The sequence below is a fragment of the Oncorhynchus masou genome, chromosome 29, assembly GCF_036934945.1.
Source record: "Oncorhynchus masou masou isolate Uvic2021 chromosome 29, UVic_Omas_1.1, whole genome shotgun sequence".
Taxonomy (NCBI): Eukaryota; Metazoa; Chordata; class Actinopteri; order Salmoniformes; family Salmonidae; genus Oncorhynchus; species Oncorhynchus masou.
This window is the reverse complement of record NC_088240.1, coordinates 88,050,389-88,075,507: the sequence shown is the minus strand read 5'-3', so window position 1 is coordinate 88,075,507 and position 25,119 is coordinate 88,050,389. Positions and strand designations below refer to the sequence as shown.

Sequence of the window (25,119 nt, the reverse complement as noted above, 5' to 3'; positions counted from 1 at the left end):
TCAAACATCCAACGGGCCCTGGAGGATATCTGAGATATCCATGTCCTCAAAGGTCTCTGGCTGACAGGTCGGTTGGTCTCTGGCTCTCGAGGTCCGTTTTGTTTGATTGGCAGACAGTTGCAACAGTAGAGCTACAACACAACTGCTTCAAGGTGGAGTCAGAAATAGATGATGACAGATCTGTCATGGACATGGTGGAGAATTGACTCTCAGAGACAAAGGGTCTGAGTTTGACAGACACCTGTCTGACCAAGTCCCCAGCAAGAGCTCTCATATCTATTGCTCCACTAGCTGAGTTGTAGGAGCAGGCACTCTGTGGCCTTGACGGGCTCCTGCTATCCAAAAATCCTGTTATCCCAACAACCTCAAGTACAAGATCCACAACATCGGATGACACTTCTGTCATTCTGTTGTGGGACAGAAATTGACTTGGATGAGACTTGTGGCCATGCGCAATATGCTCTATGGCATGGGAATACATCTTAGCAGACACCATGCTTAGCATTTCTTGGGCAAACTGCTGACTTGCTGAGATACTACCAGACAGCGGACCTAGAGTTCCCTGACTGAAACTTTGCATTAGCTCAGCCAATCTAGAGTTGAGAAGGTTCATTACCAACTCTACAATACCCATCATAAACCTGGTGTCCGTTGGTATTTTGACAGGTCTGTATTTCTCCCGTCTACTCCAACTGGACGACAGTACGATGTCACTCTGCGACTGGCCTCTCTGGACCATGTTGAAGACAGAATCCTCAGAGATTCCAAACACAGAACTCAGTGGTGCAGAGTGGGGTCTGTGTCTCATCTCTCTATCACCACCCTCAGGTGAGGAGACATATCGCTCTTCGTCATCACTCAGCAAAGAGGTCATGGACCTGCAGAATGCACAACAGAAATGAAATAGTACATGGTAACAAAATAAAAAACATGATCCAAGAATTTGGACACAAACTCAACCTTGTTATTGTTATTCAAAGGAAGCATTGTGAACCATCTCAAATGACACTCCTGACCAAATATTAACATTTAGAGTAAACCTTTTAGAGTGGTTGTGTAGTATTTCTCACTAAGTGGATCTGGAATGGATATTTGTACTAATAACAAGGGACATGGGAATAATGTTTTTAGAAAGACTTACAAGAGGAGGGGATAGGGGTAACCATAGGTTTAGGAGGAGATAAGGGTTAGCTGTAGGGGGGATAGGGATTGGTACCTGTGAGGAGGGGATAGGGGTTGGTACCTGTGAGAGGAGGGGATAGGGGTAGGTACCTGTGAGAGGAGGGGATAGGGGTAGGTACCTGTGAGAGGAGGGGATAGGGGTAGGTACCTGTGGGACGAGGGGATAGGGGTAAGTACCTGTGAGAGGAGGGGATAGGGGTAGGTACCTGTGAGAGGAGGGGATAGGTGTGCTGCAAGTAGTTCCAGAACTGGTGCGTCTACTGGGTCCGCCACAAAAGCTGAATCTGACTTCCTGATCCAGAAGAGCTTGACGAATCAGAGTGCCTGATCTGCATGGTGCATGGTGAGGCAGGAACGACCACAGTGGATGTAGACTCCATCACCCAATTTGTAATATCCATGCACCTTGCACTAAACTCATCTCTGCTCATCTGAAATGTTAAAAGACCATACAGAGTTAGTTTGTTAACGGAGCTGCACTGCTGCACCATGTGTTTATTCAAGCTAGTCAATTGAAGCAGTGGTTCAGGATGTTCCACAATGCTGGAAAGGGGGCCTGAGTGAAAAAGTTATGGAACCTCTGAATTAAAGGTCCTGCACGATTTCCACCCATAGGAGTTTGGAATGTTTGGTCCATCTTACCAACATGAACTACTTTAGAAGTGACTATAACTCACCCTGGCACGCATATTCTCACTCAGCAGATTCCAATGGCTGAAAAGTACATAAAAAAAGGTACACAATTAAACTACATGACATTACCTCTATTCTCTTAGATTACGTTATGGATGGACAGCTACGGAACTAGGCCACATCCAAACATCCCTGATTGGTCAGTTGAGTCCCTTGTATTTGCCCGAGACACCTCACCACCTTCTCAAAACCCATTGGACGAGATGGTCAAAAGGGAGATCTTTCTCATCCAATGGGTTTTGAGAAGAGAGGACTCAAGGAGAATGCAACTGAGATTGTCCCCATGTTATGTCTGCTTCCCAAATGGCCCCTATTCCTTATATACTGAACTATTGTTGACCAAGGCTCCAATAGAGAACATATCTAGGGGATGCATCTGTAAATAGCCCACCCAATCTACCTACCTCATCCCCATACTGTTTTCATTTACTTTTCTGCTCTTTTGCACACCAGTATCTCTACTTGCATCTGCTCTTTTATCACTCCAGTGTTAATCTGCTAAATTGTAATTCTTTGCTACTATGGCCTATTTTTTGCCTACCTCCTCATGCCGTTTGCACACACTGTATATAGACTGTCTTTTTTTCCTACTGTGTCATTGACTTGTTTATGCATGTTTATTGTTTATTCCATGTGTAACTGTGTTGTGTCTGTCTCACACTGCTTTGCTTTATCTTGGCCAGTTCGCAGTTGTAAATGAGAACTTGTTCTCAACTAGCCTAAATAAAAGTGAAATAAATAAAAAATGCATGGGGAAGCCAAAGAGCAACTACCCCATCCTTCATGTCCTGCACAAAGGTGTGTAGGTCTGGGTAGCTTCTCTTTCCCCTGCTGAGGGTGAGGCTGGTCTGGGAGGCTGCAGCCTTGCGGGTCACGGTAGTGAAGGTCACCACTGCAGCCTGATGGGGACGACAGAAAGCAGACTTATGCTGGAATTCAATCAAATTCGCCATAGCACTGTTAACACAATGTCTGTTTACGAACTACTGTCTGCGTGCACAAACAGACATGTGCACACACACACACACACACTGTTATCTGGAAGCATTTACCTTTGCCACTCGTTCAGTCTCCTGGGATTGAGATGGCCCAGCTGTCTCTAGATCATCACTCTCCTGCATCACACTCTCTCCTTCGACCTACAGTGTCAGAGTTGATGTGGATGTCTTCAGATCAACCTGATTCAACTCACTCTCTCCTTCGACCTCTAGTGTCAAAGTTGATGTGGATGTCTTCAGATCAACCTGATTCAACTCACTCTCTCCTTCGACCTCCAGTGTCAGAGTTGATGTGGATATCTTCAGATCAACCTGTTTCAACTCACTCTCTCCTTCGACCTCCAGTGTCAGAGTTGATGTGGATATCTTCAGATCAACCTGTTTCAACTCACTCTCTCCTTTGGCCTCCTAGATTAGAAGACCTTGATAAGCTAAAGCTTGGGAAATTAATTTGGCATTTTAATCTTCACTGCGTCATTAAAACACAACGCAATGCATCATACCTCCTGTGACTGAGATGGGATGACAATGGCCTCGTCCAACTCACTCTCTCCTTCAACCTCCTGTGACTGAGACGTGCCATCTGTCTTCAGATCAGCCTCCTGCATCTTCATTTCTCCTTCATCCTCAAGTCACAGAGTTGGGATATCTGTCTCTAGAACAGCCTCTTCCAACTTGGTCTGTCTCTCTGATCTGTATCGGGTCTAGATACAGAAAAAGGAATCACTCTAAGGTCACTATAATGTGAGTGTGAGGATGTGTTCCAATTATAGAATTAGAATCATAGAAGTAAAATGAATCATTCTAGAATTTGAATAGAATCACTCGAATTCTATGGTTCCAATACTATGAGATGACTCGGCCTATGCAGAGTCATATATTTAGAGAATTCTGACAACTTTTAGGCATGACTCCATGTTAGCGCCTTTGAACCTTTCATTATAAGTCAATTATAAAATAGATGTTCAGGTACATATTAGTGTTAAAAATGTCAATATTGCCCATGGGGATCCAGCTCTCATGGATATCTTTGATTATACTGTGTCATGTAATGTATACATATTGATGTAAATGCAACATAATGCAGATATTTGAATGTCCCAACTTACCAAATACATGGCTCTGTGCCTACCTCTCCATAGGTGGTGATCTTTGACCTACTACAGAATCTGTATTTGTAGGCCTATGTGATCCTGTAACCAGTCACATGTGTCATTAGTGTAAATCACTTACTTGACTTCCTTCATAACATCACCGTCATTGATGGGGTCACCCAGGTCTATGAGGGTGAGGTCATTCCTGATTCCTGAAAGACAGCACTTATTTTGGCCGGAGCCCTATAGAGTACCACATTATGAGTCATAATACCCATAAAACCTAGCGGTCAAAACAGGGAAATGGTTCCAATTGTTTTTCCACCATTCCATTCCATTTTCACAAAATAAGGGCTGTGGTTCAGGTAGGTTTACCCTGGTGTGACAGTTTGATATCTGTGTAAATCTCTAGTGACTTTTATCAATATATTCGCCTGTATTTACCCAACATGGAATGCTAATTAGCTGCTAATGTGGTTATCATAAAGAACTACAAATGTCATTACAATCATGCTGATGGAGGCAAAAGTTAATCAAGAGATTCTTACTATCTATGTTAGCTAAATGTAATGAATAAATTGGCTGCATTTCTTTAAAAATGGACAACTCTGTGGACTGTTAAGTGCAAGTTTTAAATAGATACAAAACCTGTTAGCAAAGGTGTCAGCTGGAGATGAAGTTTAGGAGCTTGCAGGAATTTGTAGTTTTGCATGTCTACTTTGATGCTAATAAGCATTTTCTAATCTGAGATGAAATAGAGCCTAAGTATATAAAAGTCACCTTGTCTGTGAGAGATGTACATGGTTATAAAAACGTCACATCAGGGTAAGTCTACATGAAACACAGCTCTAATTGTGTGTGTTTCAAAATCACCTATACGAGAAATGGAGGAAAAACGATTGGAACCATTTCCCTGTTTGACCGCTAGGTTTTATGGTTATTATGACAACTTTACTGTGGCGCTCTTTTCACTGGTTGGTTGTTTAGCAAGAAAATTTGAATGAAACTATGTGGCAAAATAAAACAGTGCTGACTTAAACTATATTTTGTCTCGATGTTTATTGCAAACAAATACATTTGCACAATGAGTCCTTGTCTGAAATACATTGTTACAGATGTTGTTGGTTAGCTAGGTAGTGAATTTTAACCATTGTGTAGCAAGCAGTATGATGTTGTTCCCTAGATTATGCACCAAATTGCACACAAGGACCAATTCATATAGGTCAGGTCAAGAGGGGATGTTAATAATTTGATAATCATAATAATTCAGTGTATTTATTTAATTACAGCTGCATTAGCTAATGTTTTTCTTTGGTGTACAAACACTTTTCCACATCAATATTGTACATACATGTGATTGTAAAAGTTTTGTATATTTTGGTTTGGTCCATCGCGGGTTATCTGTATTTCCGTACCCCCTTATTGTTCTTTTGCCTGACCTTCGGCTAGTAAGGTGCCTGAGAGCTAGGACCACGCCAAGAGTTAACTATGTGTGTCCTCTCTTCGTGTGCATGGCAAATAAAAATAATTCAACTAGCAGACCTTCAGTTGTGGCAGCGTCCTAATTAAAGTACACAACGCAACGCAGAATAAACCACACGCTACAATTGCACGTGGTATTTTGACTGACGCCAAAAGTTAACAATGTGTGTTCTCTCTTCGTGTGCAGGGCAAATAAAAATAATTCAACTAGCAGACCTTCAGTTGTGGCAGCGTCCTAATTAAAAGTACACAACGCAGAATAAACCACACGCTACAATTGCATAGACATATCAGTCAAAATACCTCCAAACAAGTCGTGGTATCAATAACAATCTAGGATTCTCCACACGCAGTTTATTGTTGCTAGCTGAGGTTTAGTCATAACAAGATACACGCATTCAGGCCATTGTTTTTCGGGACGTCAGGCAACCTGTGTATAGCTCTTGGATATAAGTAATGCACTAGCCTACATAGGGAATAGCGTGCAATTTACGACGTAAATATGAGGGTGGTGTTATAACCCTTGACCCACAGCAGATTCTAACGTACCTTTAATCAACTGTCAAGACTCCCCGGCCATAGACTTTGTAGTTTTATATTAAACAATATTTAATCCAGTAATATATAATTTGAGAATTAAAAAATACAACATGCCTACCTTGAACACTTTCTTCTCCATGTCGTTGCAAAATCAGCACATTTCCTTGCCAAAATGAACGCACCTCCAGCACGAGCAAGAATCAGACAACTGCTCCCGCCGTTTCTTATCAGGTGAAGAAATCTGCTGTACAGATTTGGGTTGAAAGCTCACCCATGGAAATCCTGCGAGTTGTAAATCAGTGTAGGCTATTATTGCCCTTAATGTAATGTTGAGGACGCAATGCAAAATAAAATACATAACCCACACCGTTAGGCCAAGGTACATGCAATTTATCACTTTGACAATAAGAGACAATTCTTGTTCCTTGTAGCCTTTCTTTTGGGTTATTGGCACCAGTCATTGCCTGACACCTAGAAATGGCCTTATACTGCGGTTGTCACATAAAACAGAAACCATAGTTCATCATTAAATAACATAACTCATTTCTTTTATTACTCATAAAATATACAGCAATCTTCAGATAGTGAAATAATTCATGGAAGTTTCAAATTCAGTCACTATTTCATATGTACATGCTAGTTTCATCATTTTAGAAGAAAGATAAGGAAACAAAACCTGTGGACCTCCTGTTCCTGATTTGATGAACATAGCAAATGTTTTGTACATATTTCCAGTTAAAATGATCTTCAAAAAGAGACAAATGGGGACTTGAACAAGCAATCACATAAAAGGATTGAGTGGTTTCATTTTTTGAAGTTAAAGCAAGCAAAACCTGTCAAAAACATTGATTATAAGATCAAAGACAAATAAGATATTTATTTTCCAACAGAAGAAAATCTAAATGCTGCTGTCCTACCATTGGTGTACAGTGTTTCTCCTCTCCAAGGGAGACATGTTTTCCACCTCACATGCCTCGGAATAGTATCAGTGCTTTTCACAAACGTTGTAGTACTTAATGTGCATCATTGTTTTCGCTCATACAGCTGCCCTTACTCTCCTAACCTCCCCTCAGTAACTAACGAAGGCACAAAATGACAAATATCACAAGAAAGAATACATGAATGAATAATTTACTTTCTAAAATATTTTCTAGAGGGCAAAGGACAGGTAGGTTTAATAAACAAATGTAATATTTATCAATTTAAAAAGTCCTGTTGCTCACATACCGGTATTGCAAAACTACATCCCAAATGGCACCCTTTTTCCTTTAGAGTGCACTGCTTTTGACCAGAACCCTATGGGCCCTGTTCAACAGTAGTGTACTATTCAGTATAGGGTTCCATTTAATCTTTGAAATTACTCATGAGAGCAAATACTACAATTTGTTGTTTCCCACAGAGCTTAAGACATGAATGATTTTATTAAAATGTGTTCATAGAAAATAAATGATTTCCCCTCCCACATGGATTACAGACAAGAGGCTAGGTGCGTTCTGACTGTCTTAGTGTGCGGATAAACATGACAATCACACTCATGAAACATCACTCCTTATGTCTTTTCTCAGACCAATTTCTAGTAAAAACAGGTTTTAAAAAGGCTTCTTCCACATCTTTTGGTCCCTGTCTGTTTTGCTCTCAGTGAAGTGCTACTATCCCCTTGGACTACAGGTTATTGCCATCATAAGGTGTATGTCTGTCTGTTTGCCAGACAGTTTCTACCGTTTAGGACCTTTGTGGGTAAAGGTAAAGATGGGGTATAGCAGCAGCAGTTCCTCTGAAGTCCAGTATCTGCTGGAAGGGAACCTGGTGGTACGAGAGGATGAGTGTGGGCCAGCCAGCCTGTTGCACCTCCCCCTCTCCCTCCTTTTCTCTATTTGCGGGACTCTTAAGGCTCCTGTGCGGACTGTCTTGGCTCGTGCCCTCCCAAAGCTGGCTATGGTGATTTAAGACACGGTGTGTGTAGGTGTGTATTTCTTTGTGGCCTCTGCCCCACTTCGCTGTCCATCCGCCTGCACTTGCCTCCCTTCTTTCTGGCTCCCCTCCTGGGCAGCGACCACCACCACTCTCAGTACGTCTCCGAGTCTGAGTCGTTGAGTTCCTCATCCTTGTAGAAGCCTTCGTCGTGGCCGCGGTGGCCGATGTTGTTGAAGCTGCAGTAGGAGCTGTGTTCGCTGCGCAGCACGGGCAGGCTGTCGAAGGTAACACTCTTGGAGGGGCTGGTAGTGTAGTGGTTAATGGCACTGAAGGTCAGGCTGGGTGCCGGGGTGCAGGGGGACACGGGCATCATGGTGGCCAGGATCAGCGCCAGGCAATCCGCCACGTCTTTGTTGGGGGCGCAGGCCAAGGCAGGCGTGTAACCTGAGGGGTACAAACAGAACCACAGAGGATAACTTCAGGAGCATCACTGTTTACAACAACACTTTTGGTGAAAAACATGAAATAACTTGGCATCTCCTAGCCTGGTGTTAAGACAATTTTATTTAACCAGGTAGGCCAGTTGAGAACAAGTTCTCATTTCCAACTGCGACCTGGCCAAGATAAAGCAAAGTAGTGCGACAAAAAAACAGAGTTCCACATGGGATAAGTATAGTCAATAACAATAGAAACATCTATATACAGTGTGAGCAAATGGAGTAAGGTAAGGCATAAATAGGTCATAGTAGCAAAGTAATTACAATTCAGAAAATGAACACGAATGATAGATGTGCAGATGATGATGTGCAAGTAGAAATACTGGTGTGCAAAAGAAAAAAAAAACTATGGGGATGAGGTAGGTAGTTGGATGGGCTGTGTATAGCTGCAGCGATCGGTGAGCTGCTCAGATAGCTGATGCTTAAAGTTGGTGAGGGAGATAGGTCTCCAACTTCAGTGATTTTTGCAATTTGTTCCAGTCATTGGCAGCAGAAAACTGGAAGGAAAGGCAGCCAAAGAGGTATTGGCTTTGGGGATGACATACCTGCTGCAGCGCGTGCCTCGGGTGGGTGTTATGATGACCAGTGAGCTGAGATAATGGCGAGCTTTACCTAGCAAAGACTTCTAGATGACCTGGAGCCAGTGGGTCTGGCGACGAGAGCATACAGGATGCAGTGGTGGTTGGTATATGGGGCTTTGGTGACAAAACGGATGGCACTGTGATAGATGGCATCCAATTTGTTGAGTAGCGTATTTTGTAAATGACATCGCCGAAGTCGAGGATCGGTAGGATAGTCAGTTTTACGAGGGTATGTTTGGCAGCGTGAGTGAAGGAGGCTTTGTTGCAAAATATGAACCGATTCTAAATTAAATTTTGGATTTGAGATGCTTAATATAAGTCTGGAAGGAGAGTTTACAGTCTAGCCAGAAACCTAGGTATTTGTAGTTGTCCACATGTTCTAAGTCAGAACCGTCCAGAGTAGTGATGGGCGGGTGGGTGCGGGCAGTGATCGGTTGAAGAGCATGCATTTCGTTTTACTAGCGTGTAAGAGAAGTTGGAGGCCACGGAAGGAGTCGTATGGCATTGTAGCTCATTTGGAGGTTTGTTAACACAGTGTCCAAAGAAGTGCCAGGCGTATACAGAATGGTGTCGTCTACGTAGAGGTGGATCAAGGAAATACCCGCAGCAAGAGCGACATCATTGATGTATACAGAGAAAAGAGTTGGCCCGAGAATTGAACCCTGTGGTACCCCCATAGAGACCGCCAGCGGTCCAGACAACAGGCCCTCTGATTCAACACACTGAACTCAGTCTGCAAAGCAGTTGGTGAACCAGGCGAGGCAGTCATCTGAGAAACCAAGGCTGTTGAGTCTGCCGGTGATTGACAGAGTTGAAATCCTTGGCCAGGTCGATGAAGACCGCTGCACAGTACTGTCTTTTATCGATGGCGGTTATGATATCGTTTAGTACCTTGAGTGTGGCTGAGGTGCACCCGTGATCAGCTCGGAAACCGGATTGCACAGCGGAGAAGGTACGGTGGGATTCGAAATGGTCAGTGATCTGTTTAACTTCACGTTCGAAGATTTTGGAAAGGCAGGGCAGGATGGATACAGGTCTGTAACAGTTTGGTCTAGTATCACCCCCCCTTTGAAGAGGGAGATGACCGCGGACGATATGAACAGACGAGTAAGTTTTTTTTTCTCTCGTTATTTTACCAAGTAAGTTGACTGAGAACAAGTTCTCATTTACAGCAACGACCTGGGGAATAGTTACAGGGGAGAGGAGGGGGATGAATGAGCCAATTTTAAACTGGGGATTATTAGGTGACCATGATAGTTTGAGGGCCAGATTTGGAATTTAGCCAGGACACCGGGGTTAACACCCCTACTCTGCCATGGGATCTTTAATGACCTCCGAAAGACTGCACCCTACACAGGGTAGTGTCCCCAATCACTTCCCTGGGGTATTGGGATATTTTTTAGACCAGAGGAAAGAGTGCCTCCTACTGGCCCTCCAGCAGCACCTGGTCTCCCATCCAGGGACTGACCAGGACCAACCCTGCTTAGCTTCAGAAGCAAGCCAGCAGAGGTATGCAGGGTGGTATGCTGCTGGTGTAGCAGCAATGGCAGCAGATAATTTTAGGGAGAGAGGGTCCAGATTGTCTAGCCCAGCTGATTTGTACAAGTCCAGTTTTTGCAGCTCTTTCAGAACATCAGCTATCTGGATTTGGGTGAAGGAGAAGCTGGGAGGCTTGGGCAAGTAGCTGTGGGGGGTACGGAGCTGTTGGCTGGGGTAGCCAGGAGAAAAGCATGGCCAGTCGTAGAGAAATGATTATTGAAATTCTCAATTTATTGGTGGTGAGTGTATCCTAGCCTCAGTGCAGTCGGAAGCTGGGAGGTGCTCTTATTCTCCATGGACTTCAGTGTCCTAGAACTTTCCAAGCAGTGGATTAGAGAGAAACATTTGTGGACACATTGAGAAGGAAAGTACCAAAGAACGGATCTTACCATTTTCATCGACTGCGAGCACGCTAGCACCCTTCGCTAGCAGCTCTTGCACCACCACGGTCAGACCATTTCTGGCTGCAACGTGTAACGGCCTGAGGGGAAAGTACCATCAGATTAGCCAACAGAAAATTAGGATACCTCCCAAATGCCAGACTATTCCCTATATAGTGCACTTCTTCTGACCAAGGGCCCAATTAATGCAGCCGAACCATACGTACGTCTGTAAGGCTGCGTTAGTCGAGTTGATGAGGTTCCTGTCTGTAATCTTCTCCAATATCAACAAGGCACTAGTTTCATGCCCCTTTAAAAACAGAGTCAAACATGTCAGACAAAATTCAAACCAGAGAGAACATCCTCTTCATGTGGGGTTGCTCACCTTACTGCAGGCCAGATGAAGAGCAGTGTTCTTGACTGCATCCTGCAGGGTGAGCTCTGCTTTGGCACTGCTCACCAACAGCTCTGAGACAGAGAAACATAAAAGGAATTACATTAGGAAATGAAGCTACTTATTCAAATTGTTGAACTTAAGCCGGCTGGCGAGGCAAAGCGGAGGAGAGAGGACTGCATACCGACAGCGTTGGTTTGTCCGTTCTCAGCAGCCATCATGAGGGAGGTCTTCCCGGAGGCGTCGGGGGAGTTGACCTGGGCATTGTGACCTAGCAGCAGCTGAAGACACTCCACGTGGTCCGTGAAGGCTGCCGCATGCAGGGGGGTCCTGGAGAGAGGAAACTGTTTTCATTGATATTGAGTAGGAGTGTTATTATCAAGTATAGTTTCTACAATCCTTCATCCAACCCGAGGTCGTTTTCACATTATTCTCCAGAAGAAAAGGACGTTGTCGTGTGCCATAGTTACCGGTTCTTGGTGTCAGTGGCGTTGACAATGGCTGGTCCCAGAGTGTCAATCAACATTTCTGCAGCCCCCTCGTTGTCATTGATCACAGCACAGTGGAGGGGGCTGAAGGAGTTGCCCTCGGTCTTGTGGAAAACCTCCTGTTCCAGCAGCACCTCGACACACGTGTCATGGCCTAGTGGAAGATTGATTCATTTCATTTAGAATTAAAAGTAATACGTTGCTCTAGCGGGAAACAATACATACAGCAAAAAGATGATGTCACTGTAGACCACCACAATACCCTCAGAGAAAGCCAAGGATCTGACAATGGTGAAGTCACAAAAAACATTTTAGCTACAACATATACTATGTCAATCCCTGACAAGTCCTTTCAGTGTAAGCTCCACCACTGAGAGTCATAACCCTACTTCTCCACAGTGTTGTAGTCTTGTTCATTCCCCCACATTGCTCCATCAAGACCAATCTAATGCTTTTCAATCCACAAGAGGGAGTGAATGAGTGCACACTTCTTGGAGAAGAGAATAGAGCTCCAGTCCAGTTAGTACCATTGTAAGGCCTGCCTAATTCAGGGACATGTTTACAGTGTTGGAGAGGGAATCATAAGAGCTCCAGTCCAGTTAGTACCGTTGTAAGGCCTGCCTAATTCAGGGACATGTTTACAGTGTTGGAGAGGGAATCATAAGAGCTCCAGTCCAGTTAGTACCGTTGTAAGGCCTGCCTAATTCAGGGACATGTTTACAGTGTTGGAGAGGGAATCATAAGAGCTCCAGTCCAGTTAGTACCGTTGTAAGGCCTGCCTAATTCAGGGACATGTTTACAGTGTTGGAGAGGGAATCATAAGAGCTCCAGTCCAGTTAGTACCGTTGTAAGGCCTGCCTAATTCAGGGACATGTTTACAGTGTTGGAAAGGGAATCATAAGAGCTCCAGTCCAGTTAACCGTTGTAAGGCCTGCCTAATTCAGGGACATGTTTACAGTGTTGGAGAGGGAATCATAAGAGCTTCAGTCCAGTTAGTACCGTTGTAAGGCCTGCCTAATTCAGGGACATGTTTACAGTGTTGGAGAGGGAATCATAAGAGCTTCAGTCCAGTTAGTACCGTTGTAAGGCCTGCCTAATTCAGGGACATGTTTACAGTGTTGGAGAGGGAATCATAAGAGCTCCAGTCCAGTTAGTACCGTTGTAAGGCCTGCCTAATTCAGGGACATGTTTACAGTGTTGGAGAAGGAATCAGAAAAGAGCTCCAGTCCAGTTAGTACCGTTGTAAGGCCTGCCTAATTCAGGGACATGTTTACAGTGTTGGAGAGGGAATCAGAAAAGAGCTTAAGTCCAGTTAGTACCGTTGTAGCAGGCCCAGTGTAGTGGCGTGTAGCCCTGGTTGTCTGTGATGACAGGGAGGGTCTCCACTGACTGGGCTGCATGTAGGAGCCCCCCCAGCACCCCGATGTGTCCAGACGCCGCCGCCAGGTGAACAGGGGTCCGCCCCTTACAGTCCCGAACTAGGAAGCTGGCGCTGTGTTGCAGCAGGGCCTCCACACACTCCTCATGACCAGTCACCGCCTGGTAGGGTGGCGAGACAAGAATGGAATTGATTAAGTCATAATCAATTATATAATAAGGAATCATAAAAAGGTATATTTGGGCATAATATATATTCCATGCTAGATCCCACACCAAAGCCATAACTAGTAGTTCAATGGCCCCATCCCTAGATCAGAACAAGCCTCCCCCTCTCTTTCTGTGTGTGAATGTGTACAACTCTCCTCCTCACCCCTCTGTGGAGAGCTGTTCTGCCCCACTTGTCTTTGGCTTCTACGCTGGCTCCCTTGTTGAGCAGTGAGTACACACAGTCTGTGTGTCCGCTCAGCACCGACAGCATCAGAGGGGTTCTGATACACAAGACAACAGGTCATATTACAAACTGGTAATAACCAGGTTGAGTCCCAAATGGCAACCTATTCCCTATATGGTACACTACTTTTGACCTGAGCCCATAGGACTTTGGTTTATAGTAGTGCACCAAGTAGGGAATAGGTTGTCATTTGGGATGCATCCCCAGTTTCAAAATCTCTTTTTTCAGGAATTGTATCCAAAACCTAATTGACTTACTGTCCATTCCCATCTTGAACATCCACGGCACTCTGGAGGTCAGCATTTCCAATCAGCAAACGCAAACACTCCGAATGACCGTTGGTAGCTAGAGGATGAACAGAGAGGATATGAGCAGATTGCTGGACCTTCATATGAACAGCTGGACGACTATAACCTTCACATGAACAGACAGATTTCAAGAACAGTGGTGTTGGTAGATGACATCCTCATGATGTTAACACAGCAGATAATAAAGAATTTTGGGGCTGAGGCCATCGAAGCCTGTCACCTGCTAGCTGTGTACCTGGCTCTGGATAGAAGTCTCCCCTGTGCACTGATCTAGGATCAGCTTACCCTCCCTAGATCCTCAATCATTAGTGGAGAACATGACAAAAAATGACCTTAGATCAGTGTCTAGTGGGCATTTTCACACTATACCATGTAACATCCCTAGAGTGGACATTGTCGTCCTAGCAACATGACCAAACAAATGGCCATCTTGGTCAGAAAAACTTTTTAATTACAGAAGCTCTATGTGATATCCTATGTGTACCTGCAGCGTGGATGGGGGTCCTCTTCAGAGTGAAGTCTTTAACCAGGATGGAGGCTCCCTGGTTGATGAGGACGTCAACACACTCCACATGGCCTTTAAAGGCAGCCAGGTCCAGAGGGGTGCGCCCCTGGCTGTCCCTCACGTCTAGATCCAGCAGAGACTGAACCAGGACCTCCATAGCATGGTGGTGACCGTGGTACGCCTGAATAGAAACACAAACACAGTCTCAAGCAAAGTCCAGTGGTATGCCTGAATAGATATTCACTCTTAATATAATCAATGTCCTAGAGTAGACCAGTGGTACGCCTGAACAGAAATAGTGCTAGACCTCTAAAGTAGACCAGAGTCTTTCAATCGGGAGCCCATTTTTGCTCCTGCCCAGCATCAACATTGGATGTTCCTGCCAAGCGTGGGATTGAGAAACAAACACTACTTCTCCTCTGAGGTTGATTAACTCAAACGGCAAAATAAGGAAATCATCCTCATCATCACTGTGTAGAATATGCATGTATTTTACACTAATCAGGAATAGATCGGAATATGGTGTGTGAGTCTGTCTGGACAGTCAACTTCCTGTGGAAAATCTACACCATGCTTGCATCCCAGATAGCACCCTATTCCCTATGTAGTGAACTACTTTTGATCAGGGCCTATAAGGATCTGGTCAAACGTAGTGTACTAAATAGGGAATAGGGTGCCATTTGTCACATGGAGACCACTACAGGAGCAGGTAGGCTTTACTCACAGCGAGGTGTAGAGGGCTGATGGGAGCTCTGACATCAGAGTCGTTCAGGATGTCTGTCCCTGAGGTTTCCATTAGCTGAGGAAAGACAAGAACGGCCAGTTCAGACTTGTAACATATTTACTTGGAAGGTTAGTCTAGTAGCATGTGTAACATGGTAAATCTCAGTGACCAGCCTCTGCAGACATACTGGGGTGTTGCATCCATACCTTAAACATGGAAGTGTGAGGAAAAGTTACCAACTGGCACTTACCACATCTAAAGGTGTTTCACTTGCAATCTGGAAAAAGAACATCAAGAGTGACGACAAACATGCAACCACACCTTAAAACCTACTGATTATCAATGACTATGTCCCAAATGGCAGCCTATTCCCTATATAGTGCACTACTTTTGACCAGAGCCCTATGGGCCCCACAGCCATTTGGGACGCAGGGAAAATGGTGTGGATGCAGGGCATCTAGTATCCTGTGGTTCTGACTCACCAGCTCCAGACAGAGGCGGTGTCCGTATGCAGACGCGTAATGCACTGCATTGTAGCCCTGATTGTCCCGGATCCCTGGGTTAGCATCGTTTCGCAGCAAATACTCCAGACACCTGGAGGTCAAGAGTTCACTAATCATTACACCAACATCAAAACAGACAGATAATCAAGCAGAGACACTTTCCAAAGGAGACGTGGCCAAGCTTTCACACTGCCGATTGAACACTAGCGTGCATTCAAACACTCAACATACTCTCCAGACTACAGTGAAATGTGAAAGGTCACATTTACATTACATTTAAGTCATTTAGCAGACGCTCTTATCCAGAGCGACTTACAAATTGGTACATGCTGTGACAGCAGCGTGTCAGTTAGCACATAACATAACCAGCACAGCGGACACATGGGTGGCTCTCCGTTTCACAACAAATCTCCCATGAAACATTACGCTGCTGGTTTTTTAGCCTCCCCCTTTCCTCAAGAGTAAATAGAATCAGAGCAGGGTTTGAGATGACTGGTGTCACACTGCTGGCACCATCTGGCCATGACAGGAAATACATCTGGACATGGGCTCGGTGATCTGGACATGGGCTAGGTGATCTGGACATTTCTGACAAGTTATAAATAGCCCTCTAAGGTGTTCAATGACTAACACGACAAAAGGAACTGATGATTCACTACTCAGTCAGTCCCCCCCCGCCGACCACTCACGCCCCTCACAGTTTGGGAATCACTAAGCAAAGGAAGTGGCTCTGGGCTTTAAATGGACACGGCACCACAACAGTAAGAGGAGTGTGAGACGTACTTTCCGTCTGTATCGGAGGCAGCAGCGTAGTGGAGCGGGGTGCAGCCCCTCTTATCCAGGTCGTTCACACTGGCCCCAGACCCCACCAAGGCAAACAGACACTGGTAGTTACAGTTGGCTGCTGCATAATGCAGAGGACTCCTAGAAGAACACAAACAGTCAACAGAAACAGCTGATTGGAGATGCAAAACAATATATCCCAATATTCCCCATTATCATAAAGAACAAATATGAAAGTTATTTGATGCCACAGACAGACCTTCCGAAGCTGTCCTTTCTGTTGAAGTCTGCCCCTGTGTTGAGCAGCAGATTCAGACAGTCCAGGTTCCTGGTAACAAGATATCAAGTTTAGAAAGGCTCTCTGAGCTATCAGGTGCATGTTAACAATGAGAGAACCTGAAAGAAAAGAGAAACCTGTACACTGCTCTTGCTCACATCACTGTTTTTATTAAGGCTAATAAAAGCTAGGATAAAAACAGTGATACTTGCAAGAGCAGTGTGCAGGTTTCTCTTCTCTTTCAGGAAGATAAAGACATTTTAGTCAATACCACCATAACATGGAGCCACATTATACAGAAATGATACTGCAGGAGGAGAGGGTTTTCCAGGTCATGAACTACATATTCCTTGGTGTAAAGCCTGGACCAGTCCACTCACCCCCCAGCTGCTGCAGCATGTAAACAGGTCCTTCCAAAGTCGTCAGGGGTGTCTATATCAAAGCCTGATGAGAGGAGCTTTCGACAGCAGTCAGAGAAACCACTGAGAGCAGCCAGGTGGAGGGGGAACATCCCATGGACGCCTCGTCTGCAACAACATTTTATACTTTAAGCAGACACTCTTATTCAGAGCGACTTCCAGTTAATTCAGCTGAGTTTAGAAACAGCAGCACATCACAGTCCTCATTAAACCCTACTGCACACTGCAATGCCCAGTCTATCAACCACCCACACACCACAATGGAGGCCATTTCATGTGTTGAGCAGAGAGTCTCCAAGTGGGAATTCGGTCAATGACAGATTTGCAGATGCATGTTGCAGTATTGCTGGAAACTGTGTGTTTTCTTACTTGGCTGTGTCAGCACCGTTCGTGATGAGTGTATTGATGAGTAACTCGTGGCCGTAGCGAGCAGAGATGTGCAGGGGTGTGTTTCCATTCTTATCTTCACAGTCGATCTCAGCACCTAATACACACACAATCAACCACTTGACCCTAGAGGCATCACGTAGCTAAATGTTCAACCCCGTTGCAGTAACATTGCTCTGTGCCAGTGTATCATGGTTTGAAGACAAAAGACAAGATGCTGAAGAGCCTACTGGTTAATATATATACACTGCTCAAAAAAACAAAAGGGAACACTTAAACACCACAATGTAACTCCAAGTCAATCACACTTCTGTGAAATCAAACTGTCCACTTAGGAAGCAACACCGATTGACAATAAATTTCACATGCTGTTGTGCAAATGGAATAGACAACAGGTGGAAATTATAGGCAATTAGGAAGACACCCCCAATAAAGGAGTGGTTCTGCAGGTGGTGACCACAGACCACTTCTCAGTTCCTAAGCTTCCTGGATGATGTTTTGGTCACTTTTGAATGCTGGCGGTGCTTTCACTCTAGTGGTAGCATGAGACGGAGTCTACAACCCACACAAGTGGCTCAGGTAGTGCAGCTCATCCAGCATGGCACATGCGAGCTGTGGCAAGAAGGTTTGCTGTGTCTGTCAGCGTAGTGTCCAGAGCATGGAGGCGCTACCAGGAGACAGGCCAGTACATCAGGAGACGTGGAGGAGGCCAACAACCCAGCAGCAGGACCGCTACCTCCGCCTTTGTGCAAGGAGGAGCAGGAGGAGCACTGACTGAGCCCTGCAAAATGACCTCCAGCAGGCCACAAATGTGCATGTGTCTGCTCAAACGGTCAGAAATAGACTCCATGAGGGTGGTATGAGGGCCCAACGTCCACAGGTGGGGGTTGTGCTTACAGCTCAACACCGTGCAGGACGTTTGGCATTTGCCAGAGAACACCAAGATTGGCAAATTTGCCACTGGCGCCCTGTGCTCTTCACAGATGAAAGCAGGTTCACACTGAGCACATGTGACAGACGTGACAGAGTCTGGAGACGCCGTGGAGAACGTTCTGCTGACTGCAACCTGCAAGCCTCGTGGTTAGAGCGTTAGAGCGCTGGACTAGTAACCGGAAGGTTGCAAGTTCGAATCCCCGAGCTGACAAGGTACAAATCTGTCGTTCTGCCCCTGAACAGGCAGTTAACCCACTGTTCCTAGGCCGTCATTGAAAATAAGAATTTGTTCTTAACTGACTTGCCTAGTTAAATAAAGGTAAAAAAATAAATAATAATAATATGGTGTGGGGTGGCATTTCTTGGGGGGGCTGCACACCCCTCCATGTGCTCGTCAGAGGTAGCCCGACTGCCATTAGGTACCGATATGAGATCCTCAGGCCCCTTGTGAGACCATATGCTGGTGCAGTTGGCCCTGGGTTCCTCCTAATGCAAGACAATGCTAGACCTCATGTGGCTGGAGTGTGTCAGCAGTTCCTGCAAGAGGAAGGCATTGATGCTATGGACTGGCCCGCCCGTTCCCCAGACCTGAATCCAATTGAGCACATCTGGGACATCATGTCTCGCTCCATCCACCAACGCCACGTTGCACCACAGTCTGTCCAGGAGTTGGCGGATGCTTTAGTCCATGTCTGGGAGGAGATCCCTCAGGAGACCATCAGGAGCATGCCCAGGCGTTGTAGGGAGGTCATACAGGCACGTGGAGGCCACACACACTACTGAGCCTCATTTTGACTTGTTTTAAGGACATCACATCAAAGTAGGAACCGCCTGTAGTGTGGTTTTCCACTTTAATTTTGAGTGTGACTCCAAATCCAGACCTCCATGGGTTGATAAATTTGATTTCCATTGATAATTTGTGTGATTTTGTTGTCAGCACATTCAACTATGTAAAGAAAAAAGTATTTAATAAGAATATTTCATTCATTCAGATCTAGGATGTGTTATTTTAGTGTTCACTATATTTTTTTGAGCAGTGTATTTTCTGTTGAGAGCATTCACAGAGACTCACCATTCTGGATGATAGCTTGAGATCTGGAGAAGCGTCCGTGGATGGCCGTCATGTGGAGGGGGGTCTTTCCATCTTTACTCTGCAGAGAGAGAGACAGATGGTTCACACTGCAGTCTGTGCTGCTGACCACAGGTGGAGGTGCACTTTATTACATTTAGTTTGTATTGTTAAGATTAATCCATTGGTATGTGAATGTATTTGGTCCAAGTCTACTAAGCCGTGTGCTGCATCAGTGACCCAAAGTAGTGCACTATAAAAGGAATAGGGTGCCATTTGGGATGTATCTGTTGTCATCACAGCTTCTTACTCTGTGGGCCCTGGTCAAAAGTAGTGCACTATGAAGGAAATAGGGTGCCATTTGGGATGCAAAGAGTGTCAGCACGGCTTCATACTCTGTGGGCCCTGGTCAATGGTAGTGCACTACATAGGGAACAGGGTGTCATTTGGTACAGACAGTTGATCATCCTGTCTCGTCACCTTGATGTTGACGTGGGCCCCGTTGCCCACCAGCAGCTCCAGGCAGAGCGCCCCGTGGCGCGAGGCGGCCGTGAAGTGGAGCGGGGCGAAACCCTTCTCGTTCACCTGGTTCACGTTGGCGCCGCACTCGATCAGCTCATTTACCACCACGTCCTGGCCATTGTAGCACGCCACGTGGAGGGGGGTGTTACCGTACCCATTGGGCTCATTTATCTGGAAGGAGAAGAGGGAGGAGAGAAGGGGGGATAGAACAAAACATTCCTGATCAGGTCACTTGGTTGGGAAAACCCCTGAACCGACACCGGGTCCAAAGGAAATCATTCTACAACACACTAGAGCTCTGTCTTTTCGTGGAGTTGTAATTGAACAGTGACTACACAGTTGAATGCGGGGAGGTGTATGTATGCATTGACTCACATCCACCCCAAGGTCCAGGAGGTACTTGACCACACTGATCATGCCGCTGGAGGCTGCAGAGTGGAGAGGGGTGTAGGCCTTCTTGTCTTTACAGGACACCTCTGATCCATGAGAGGCCAGCAGTTTCACCACCTCAATATGCCCTATGGGGGGGAAAGAGAGTGAGAGACAGAGCGAGAGAGAAAAGAGAGAAACAGAGGTTAGTTAACAGTGGTACACAGCACCACAAGCAATACCTACATGTTAGTTTAACTGAAACCATCTTATCAACATACTTAGTCCATCATTCTGACATAACACACTAGAGGTGGACCATACATCTGAGCTGTGAGGCTATCACACAGCCAATTCATTCACTCACTGGGATAAGGACATTTGTATTTAATATGGGTCCCCATTAGCTGCTGCCAAAGTCTATGTAGTAATGTGTGCCTCCCATAGTCTGTTCTGGACTTGGGGACTGTGAAGAGACCTCGTGGCATGTCTTGTGGGGTATGCATGGGTGTCCGAGCTGTGTGCCCGTAGTTTAGACAGACAGCTCAGTGCATTCAACATGTCAATACCTCAAACCATGGGCTTCACAATTTTGCCTTTAAGAATGGGGCACCTACCGGGGAACAAAACATCCATGGCCAGAAACCCCAGGCAATCCCATTGAGAACTTGTATCATAACTAAAAGTAGTGATGAAGTCACTCCTCCACTTTCAGCCAGGAGAGATTGACATGCATATTATTCATATTAGCTCTGTGTACATCCAAGAGCCAGCTGTGCTGCCCTGTTCTGAACCAATTGCAATTTTGTGGCACCTGACCACATGACTGAACAGTAGTCAAGGTGCAACAAAACTATGGCATGTAGGACCTGCCTTGTTGATAGTGTTGCTAAGGCAGAGCATCGCTTTATTATAGACAGACTTCTCCCCATCTTAGCTACTACTGCATCAATATGGTTTGACCATGACAGTTTACAATCTAGTGTTACTCCAAGCAGTTTAGTCATCTCAACTTGCTCAATTTCCACATTATTTATTACAAGATTCAGTTTAGTTTTTTTGTTTTGTTCCAAATAACTTTTAGTTAGAAATATTTAGGGCTAACTTATTCATAGCCAACCACTGAAACTAACTGCAGCTCTTTGTTGAGTGTTGCAGTAATTTCAGTCGCTGTAGTAGCTGACATGTAATAGTGTTGAGTCATCCTCATACATAGACACTCTGGCTTTAGTCAGTGGCATGTTGTTAGTAAAAAATAAAAATAAAAAGCAGCAAGGGGCCTAAACACCTACCCTGGGGAATTCCTGATTCAAACTGGATTATATTTGATAGGCTTCCATTAAAGACCACCCTCTGTGTTCTGTTATACAAGTAACTCCTTATCCACATTATAGCAGGGGGTAAGCCATAACACATACGTTTCTCCAGCAGCAGATTATGATCAATAATGTCAAAAGCTGAACTGAAGTCTAACAAGACAGCCCCCACAATCATTTTATCATAAATTTCTCAGCCAATCAGTCATTTGTGTAAGTCAAATCAAATTTTATTTGTCACATACACATGGTTAGTAAAATGTTAATGCGAGTGGAGCGAAATGCTTGTGCATCTAGTTCCGACAATGCAGTAATAACCAAAGAGTAATCTAACCTAACAATTTCACAACAACTACCTTATACACACACACGTGTAAAGGGATAAAGAATATGTACATAAAAATATATGAATGAGTGATGATACAGAACGGCATAGGCAAGATGCAGTAGATAGTATAGAGTACAGTATATACATATGAGATGAGTAATGTAGGGTATGTAAACATTATATGAAGTGGCATTGTTTGAAGTGGCTTGTTGATGCAGTATGTTGGTAGCAGCCACTCAATGTTAGTGGTGGCTGTTTAACAGTCCGATGTCCTTGAGATAGAAGTTGTTTTTCGGTCTCTCGGTCCCTGCTTTGATGCATCTGTACTGACCTCGGCTTCTGGATGATAGCGAGGTGAACAAGCTGTGGCTCGGGTGGTTGTTGTCCTTGATGATCTTTATGGCCTTCCTGTGACATCGGGTGGTGTAGGTGTCCTGGAGGGCAGGTAGTTTGCCCCCGGTGATGTGTTGTGCAGACCTCACTTCCCCCTTATGGTTGTGGGCAGAGCAGTTGCCATACCAGGCGGTGATACAGCCCGATAGGATGCTCTCGATTGTGCATCTGTAAGAGTTTGTGCGCCTTGCCGCTGCGCCTCGCTGCTGCGCCTTCTTCATCACGCTGTCTGTGTGGGTGGACCAATTCAGTTTGTCCCTGATGGGTACGCCAAGGAACTTAAAACGTACTACCCTCTCCACTACTGTCCCGTCGATGTGGATAGGAGGGTGCTGCATCTGCTGTTTCCTGAAATCCATGATCATCTTCTTTGTTTTGTTGATGTTGAGTGTGAGGTTATTTTCCTGACACCACACTCCGAGGGCCCTCACCTCCTCCCTGTAGGCCATCTCGTCGTTGTTGGTAATCAAGCCTAACACTGTAGTGTTGTCTGCAAACTTGATGATTGAGTTGGAAGCGTGCATGGCCACACAGTTGTGGGTGAACAGGGAGTACAGGAGAGGGCTCAGAACGCACCCCAGTGTTGAGGATCAGTGGGGTGGAGATGTTGTTACCTACCCTCACCACCTGGGTGCGGCCCATCAGGAAGTCCAGTACCCAGTTGCACAGGGCGGGGTCGAGACCCAGGGTCTCGAGCTTGATAACAAGTTTGAAGGGTACTATGGTGTTAAATACTGAGCTGTAGTCGATGAACAGCATTCTCACATAGGTATTCCTCTTGTCCAGATGGTTAGGGCAGTGTGGTTGCGATTGCGATTGCGTCGCCTGTGGACCTATTGGGGCGGTAAGCAAATTGGAGTGGGTCTAGAGTGTCAGGTAGGGTGGAGATGATATGGTCCTTGACTAGTCTCTCAAAGCACTTCATGATGACGGAAGTCGGGTAACCTTTCGGTTACTAGTCCAACGCTCTAACCACAAGGCTACCTGTCGCCCCAAGCTTGATGATAGCCAGTCAATATTTAAATCACCCAGAAAATATACTTCTCTGTTGATCACACATACATTATCCAGATACTGACTGTTAGCACTTGGTGGTCTATAGCAGCTTCCCACAAGAATGGGCTTTTGGTGAGGAAGATTAACCTGTAGCCATATTACTTCAACAGTATTTAACATTAGATCGTCTCTAAGATTTACAGGAATATGGTTCTGAATATAGACTGCAACACCACCTCTGTTGGCAATTCTGTCTTTTCGGTAAATGTTATAACCATGTATTGCTACCACTGTATCAAAGGTATTATCTAAGTGAGTTTCAGAGAGTCAGAACATGAATCTCATCTATTACAAGCAAGTTATTGACTTTATGGACCTTGTTTCTTAGGCTACATATGTTAATGTGGGCTATTTTTATTTTTTACTTGATTGTTTTTAATGCTTTCCTGGGAAGCTTATCAGAGGTAGACTTACTCATGCTGTTTACATTGGAGCTGATTATGCAGCTCACCCTGCACAAAGTGGGCTTCCTACTATTGCACACCACCTCAGTGCTAACAGTGTAACTCTGGTTTATAGGGGCTCATGATTACTGCATACAATAGCTGTAGGATAAACAGATGTAGTCGGGTGCAATTAGGGGTACATCAATTAAATTACTTACATTGCGTTTGCCAATGCCCCTAAGATCACATCATAATTCTGCATCAAATGTACGACTCATTGTCACAACGGTGGGGACTAACTGAGCTGGTCTTGGATCATTTACCAGTCTTTGTTTCAACGCAGCCTTGAAATGCCTGGACAGAGTCCAGGGCCAAAATGATTTGGATGGACTCCGTCACATTAGTCAGAATGTAAATGATGTGGTCAACTCATTACCCATGTAAGCAGCCCAGTGGATTGCTCGGCGGTCCTTCTTGTCAAAAGCATTAATGTTGGCTCCTCTGGAGAGAAGCAGCCTCACCATCTAACAGGAAAAGGAGAGAAACAAAACACAGACTGAGGATAACTAAAGCAAAATCTGCTCAAATCTTGCGTCAAAGCCTCTCTAGAACAAACTCAAGCCTACAACTAGGGCTGTGGTGACGGTCATGGGACTTCCGGTGTCGGTGATTGGCGGGCCGTATGTACACAGTCATCGACATAACTGACAGCCGACGGACGGAGGAAACATTAGCAAAGGAAAACATTACAGTGTTTAGGCCTAACGGTCTTGCTCATAGGCGTGCAAACCTCAAGTTAAGGAGAAGCTAATTTTCACCATGAATATATAAAGCATTCTATGCATCATGACATTTTTGTTAATGTGATTAGTAAATTGGATAGTCATCATTTAGGCTAATAATATAACTGAATCACTGTTCGCAATAAAATGTTCAATGCAGCGTGTGGTGGAGTAAGGCTAGGCTTTATCAGATATGTTTCTTTTCATGGGAAAAGTCATTTTTTATCATGAAATTCTACTACACTTTATACAACTAAAGAGATTAGCAGAATCTTGTTCAATATGACTTAAGTGGCACTAACCCAGGGATAAAGAAAGTGAATATGCACACTCATCGGGGATATAGCCGATGCCAAAAATACTGTTCGCTCAATTAAGTTCAGAATCTTGATAACTAAAAGACAGATTAGTCTTTTCTTTGAAGCAATAGCCAATTGCTTTCCAAG

The 25,119-nt window shown here is 44.9% G+C and overlaps 1 protein-coding gene and 1 long non-coding RNA gene across 2 annotated transcripts in view; both read right to left on the bottom strand.

The window, feature by feature from the left end:
- Positions 1-251: 251 nt before the first annotated feature.
- LOC135520915 (uncharacterized) lies at positions 252-3,141 on the bottom strand. Its single transcript, XR_010452464.1, has 4 exons — positions 2,928-3,141; positions 2,649-2,774; positions 1,389-1,896; positions 252-878 (listed from the first exon to the last, which is right to left on the bottom strand). It is a non-coding gene; the product is annotated as an uncharacterized LOC135520915 (long non-coding RNA).
- A 3,367-nt stretch (positions 3,142-6,508) lies between these two features.
- The window catches only part of ankrd28b (ankyrin repeat domain 28b), a 40,397-nt gene continuing 21,786 nt past the window's right edge, over positions 6,509-25,119 (bottom strand). The window contains exons 6-26 of the mRNA XM_064946760.1: positions 24,328-24,415; positions 20,419-20,561; positions 20,002-20,214; positions 19,525-19,603; positions 17,502-17,616; positions 17,094-17,240; positions 16,696-16,764; positions 16,437-16,577; positions 15,633-15,744; positions 15,401-15,427; positions 15,151-15,225; positions 14,406-14,607; positions 13,871-13,958; positions 13,533-13,650; positions 13,102-13,321; positions 11,765-11,936; positions 11,479-11,624; positions 11,286-11,368; positions 11,128-11,210; positions 10,910-11,001; positions 6,509-8,347 (exon numbers count right to left, since the gene is read on the bottom strand). Of these exons, the coding sequence (XP_064802832.1) occupies positions 8,055-8,347; positions 10,910-11,001; positions 11,128-11,210; positions 11,286-11,368; positions 11,479-11,624; positions 11,765-11,936; positions 13,102-13,321; positions 13,533-13,650; positions 13,871-13,958; positions 14,406-14,607; positions 15,151-15,225; positions 15,401-15,427; positions 15,633-15,744; positions 16,437-16,577; positions 16,696-16,764; positions 17,094-17,240; positions 17,502-17,616; positions 19,525-19,603; positions 20,002-20,214; positions 20,419-20,561; positions 24,328-24,415 (2,706 nt within the window). The 3' untranslated portion in view covers positions 6,509-8,054. The remainder of the gene's footprint in view (positions 8,348-10,909; positions 11,002-11,127; positions 11,211-11,285; positions 11,369-11,478; positions 11,625-11,764; positions 11,937-13,101; positions 13,322-13,532; positions 13,651-13,870; positions 13,959-14,405; positions 14,608-15,150; positions 15,226-15,400; positions 15,428-15,632; positions 15,745-16,436; positions 16,578-16,695; positions 16,765-17,093; positions 17,241-17,501; positions 17,617-19,524; positions 19,604-20,001; positions 20,215-20,418; positions 20,562-24,327; positions 24,416-25,119) is intronic.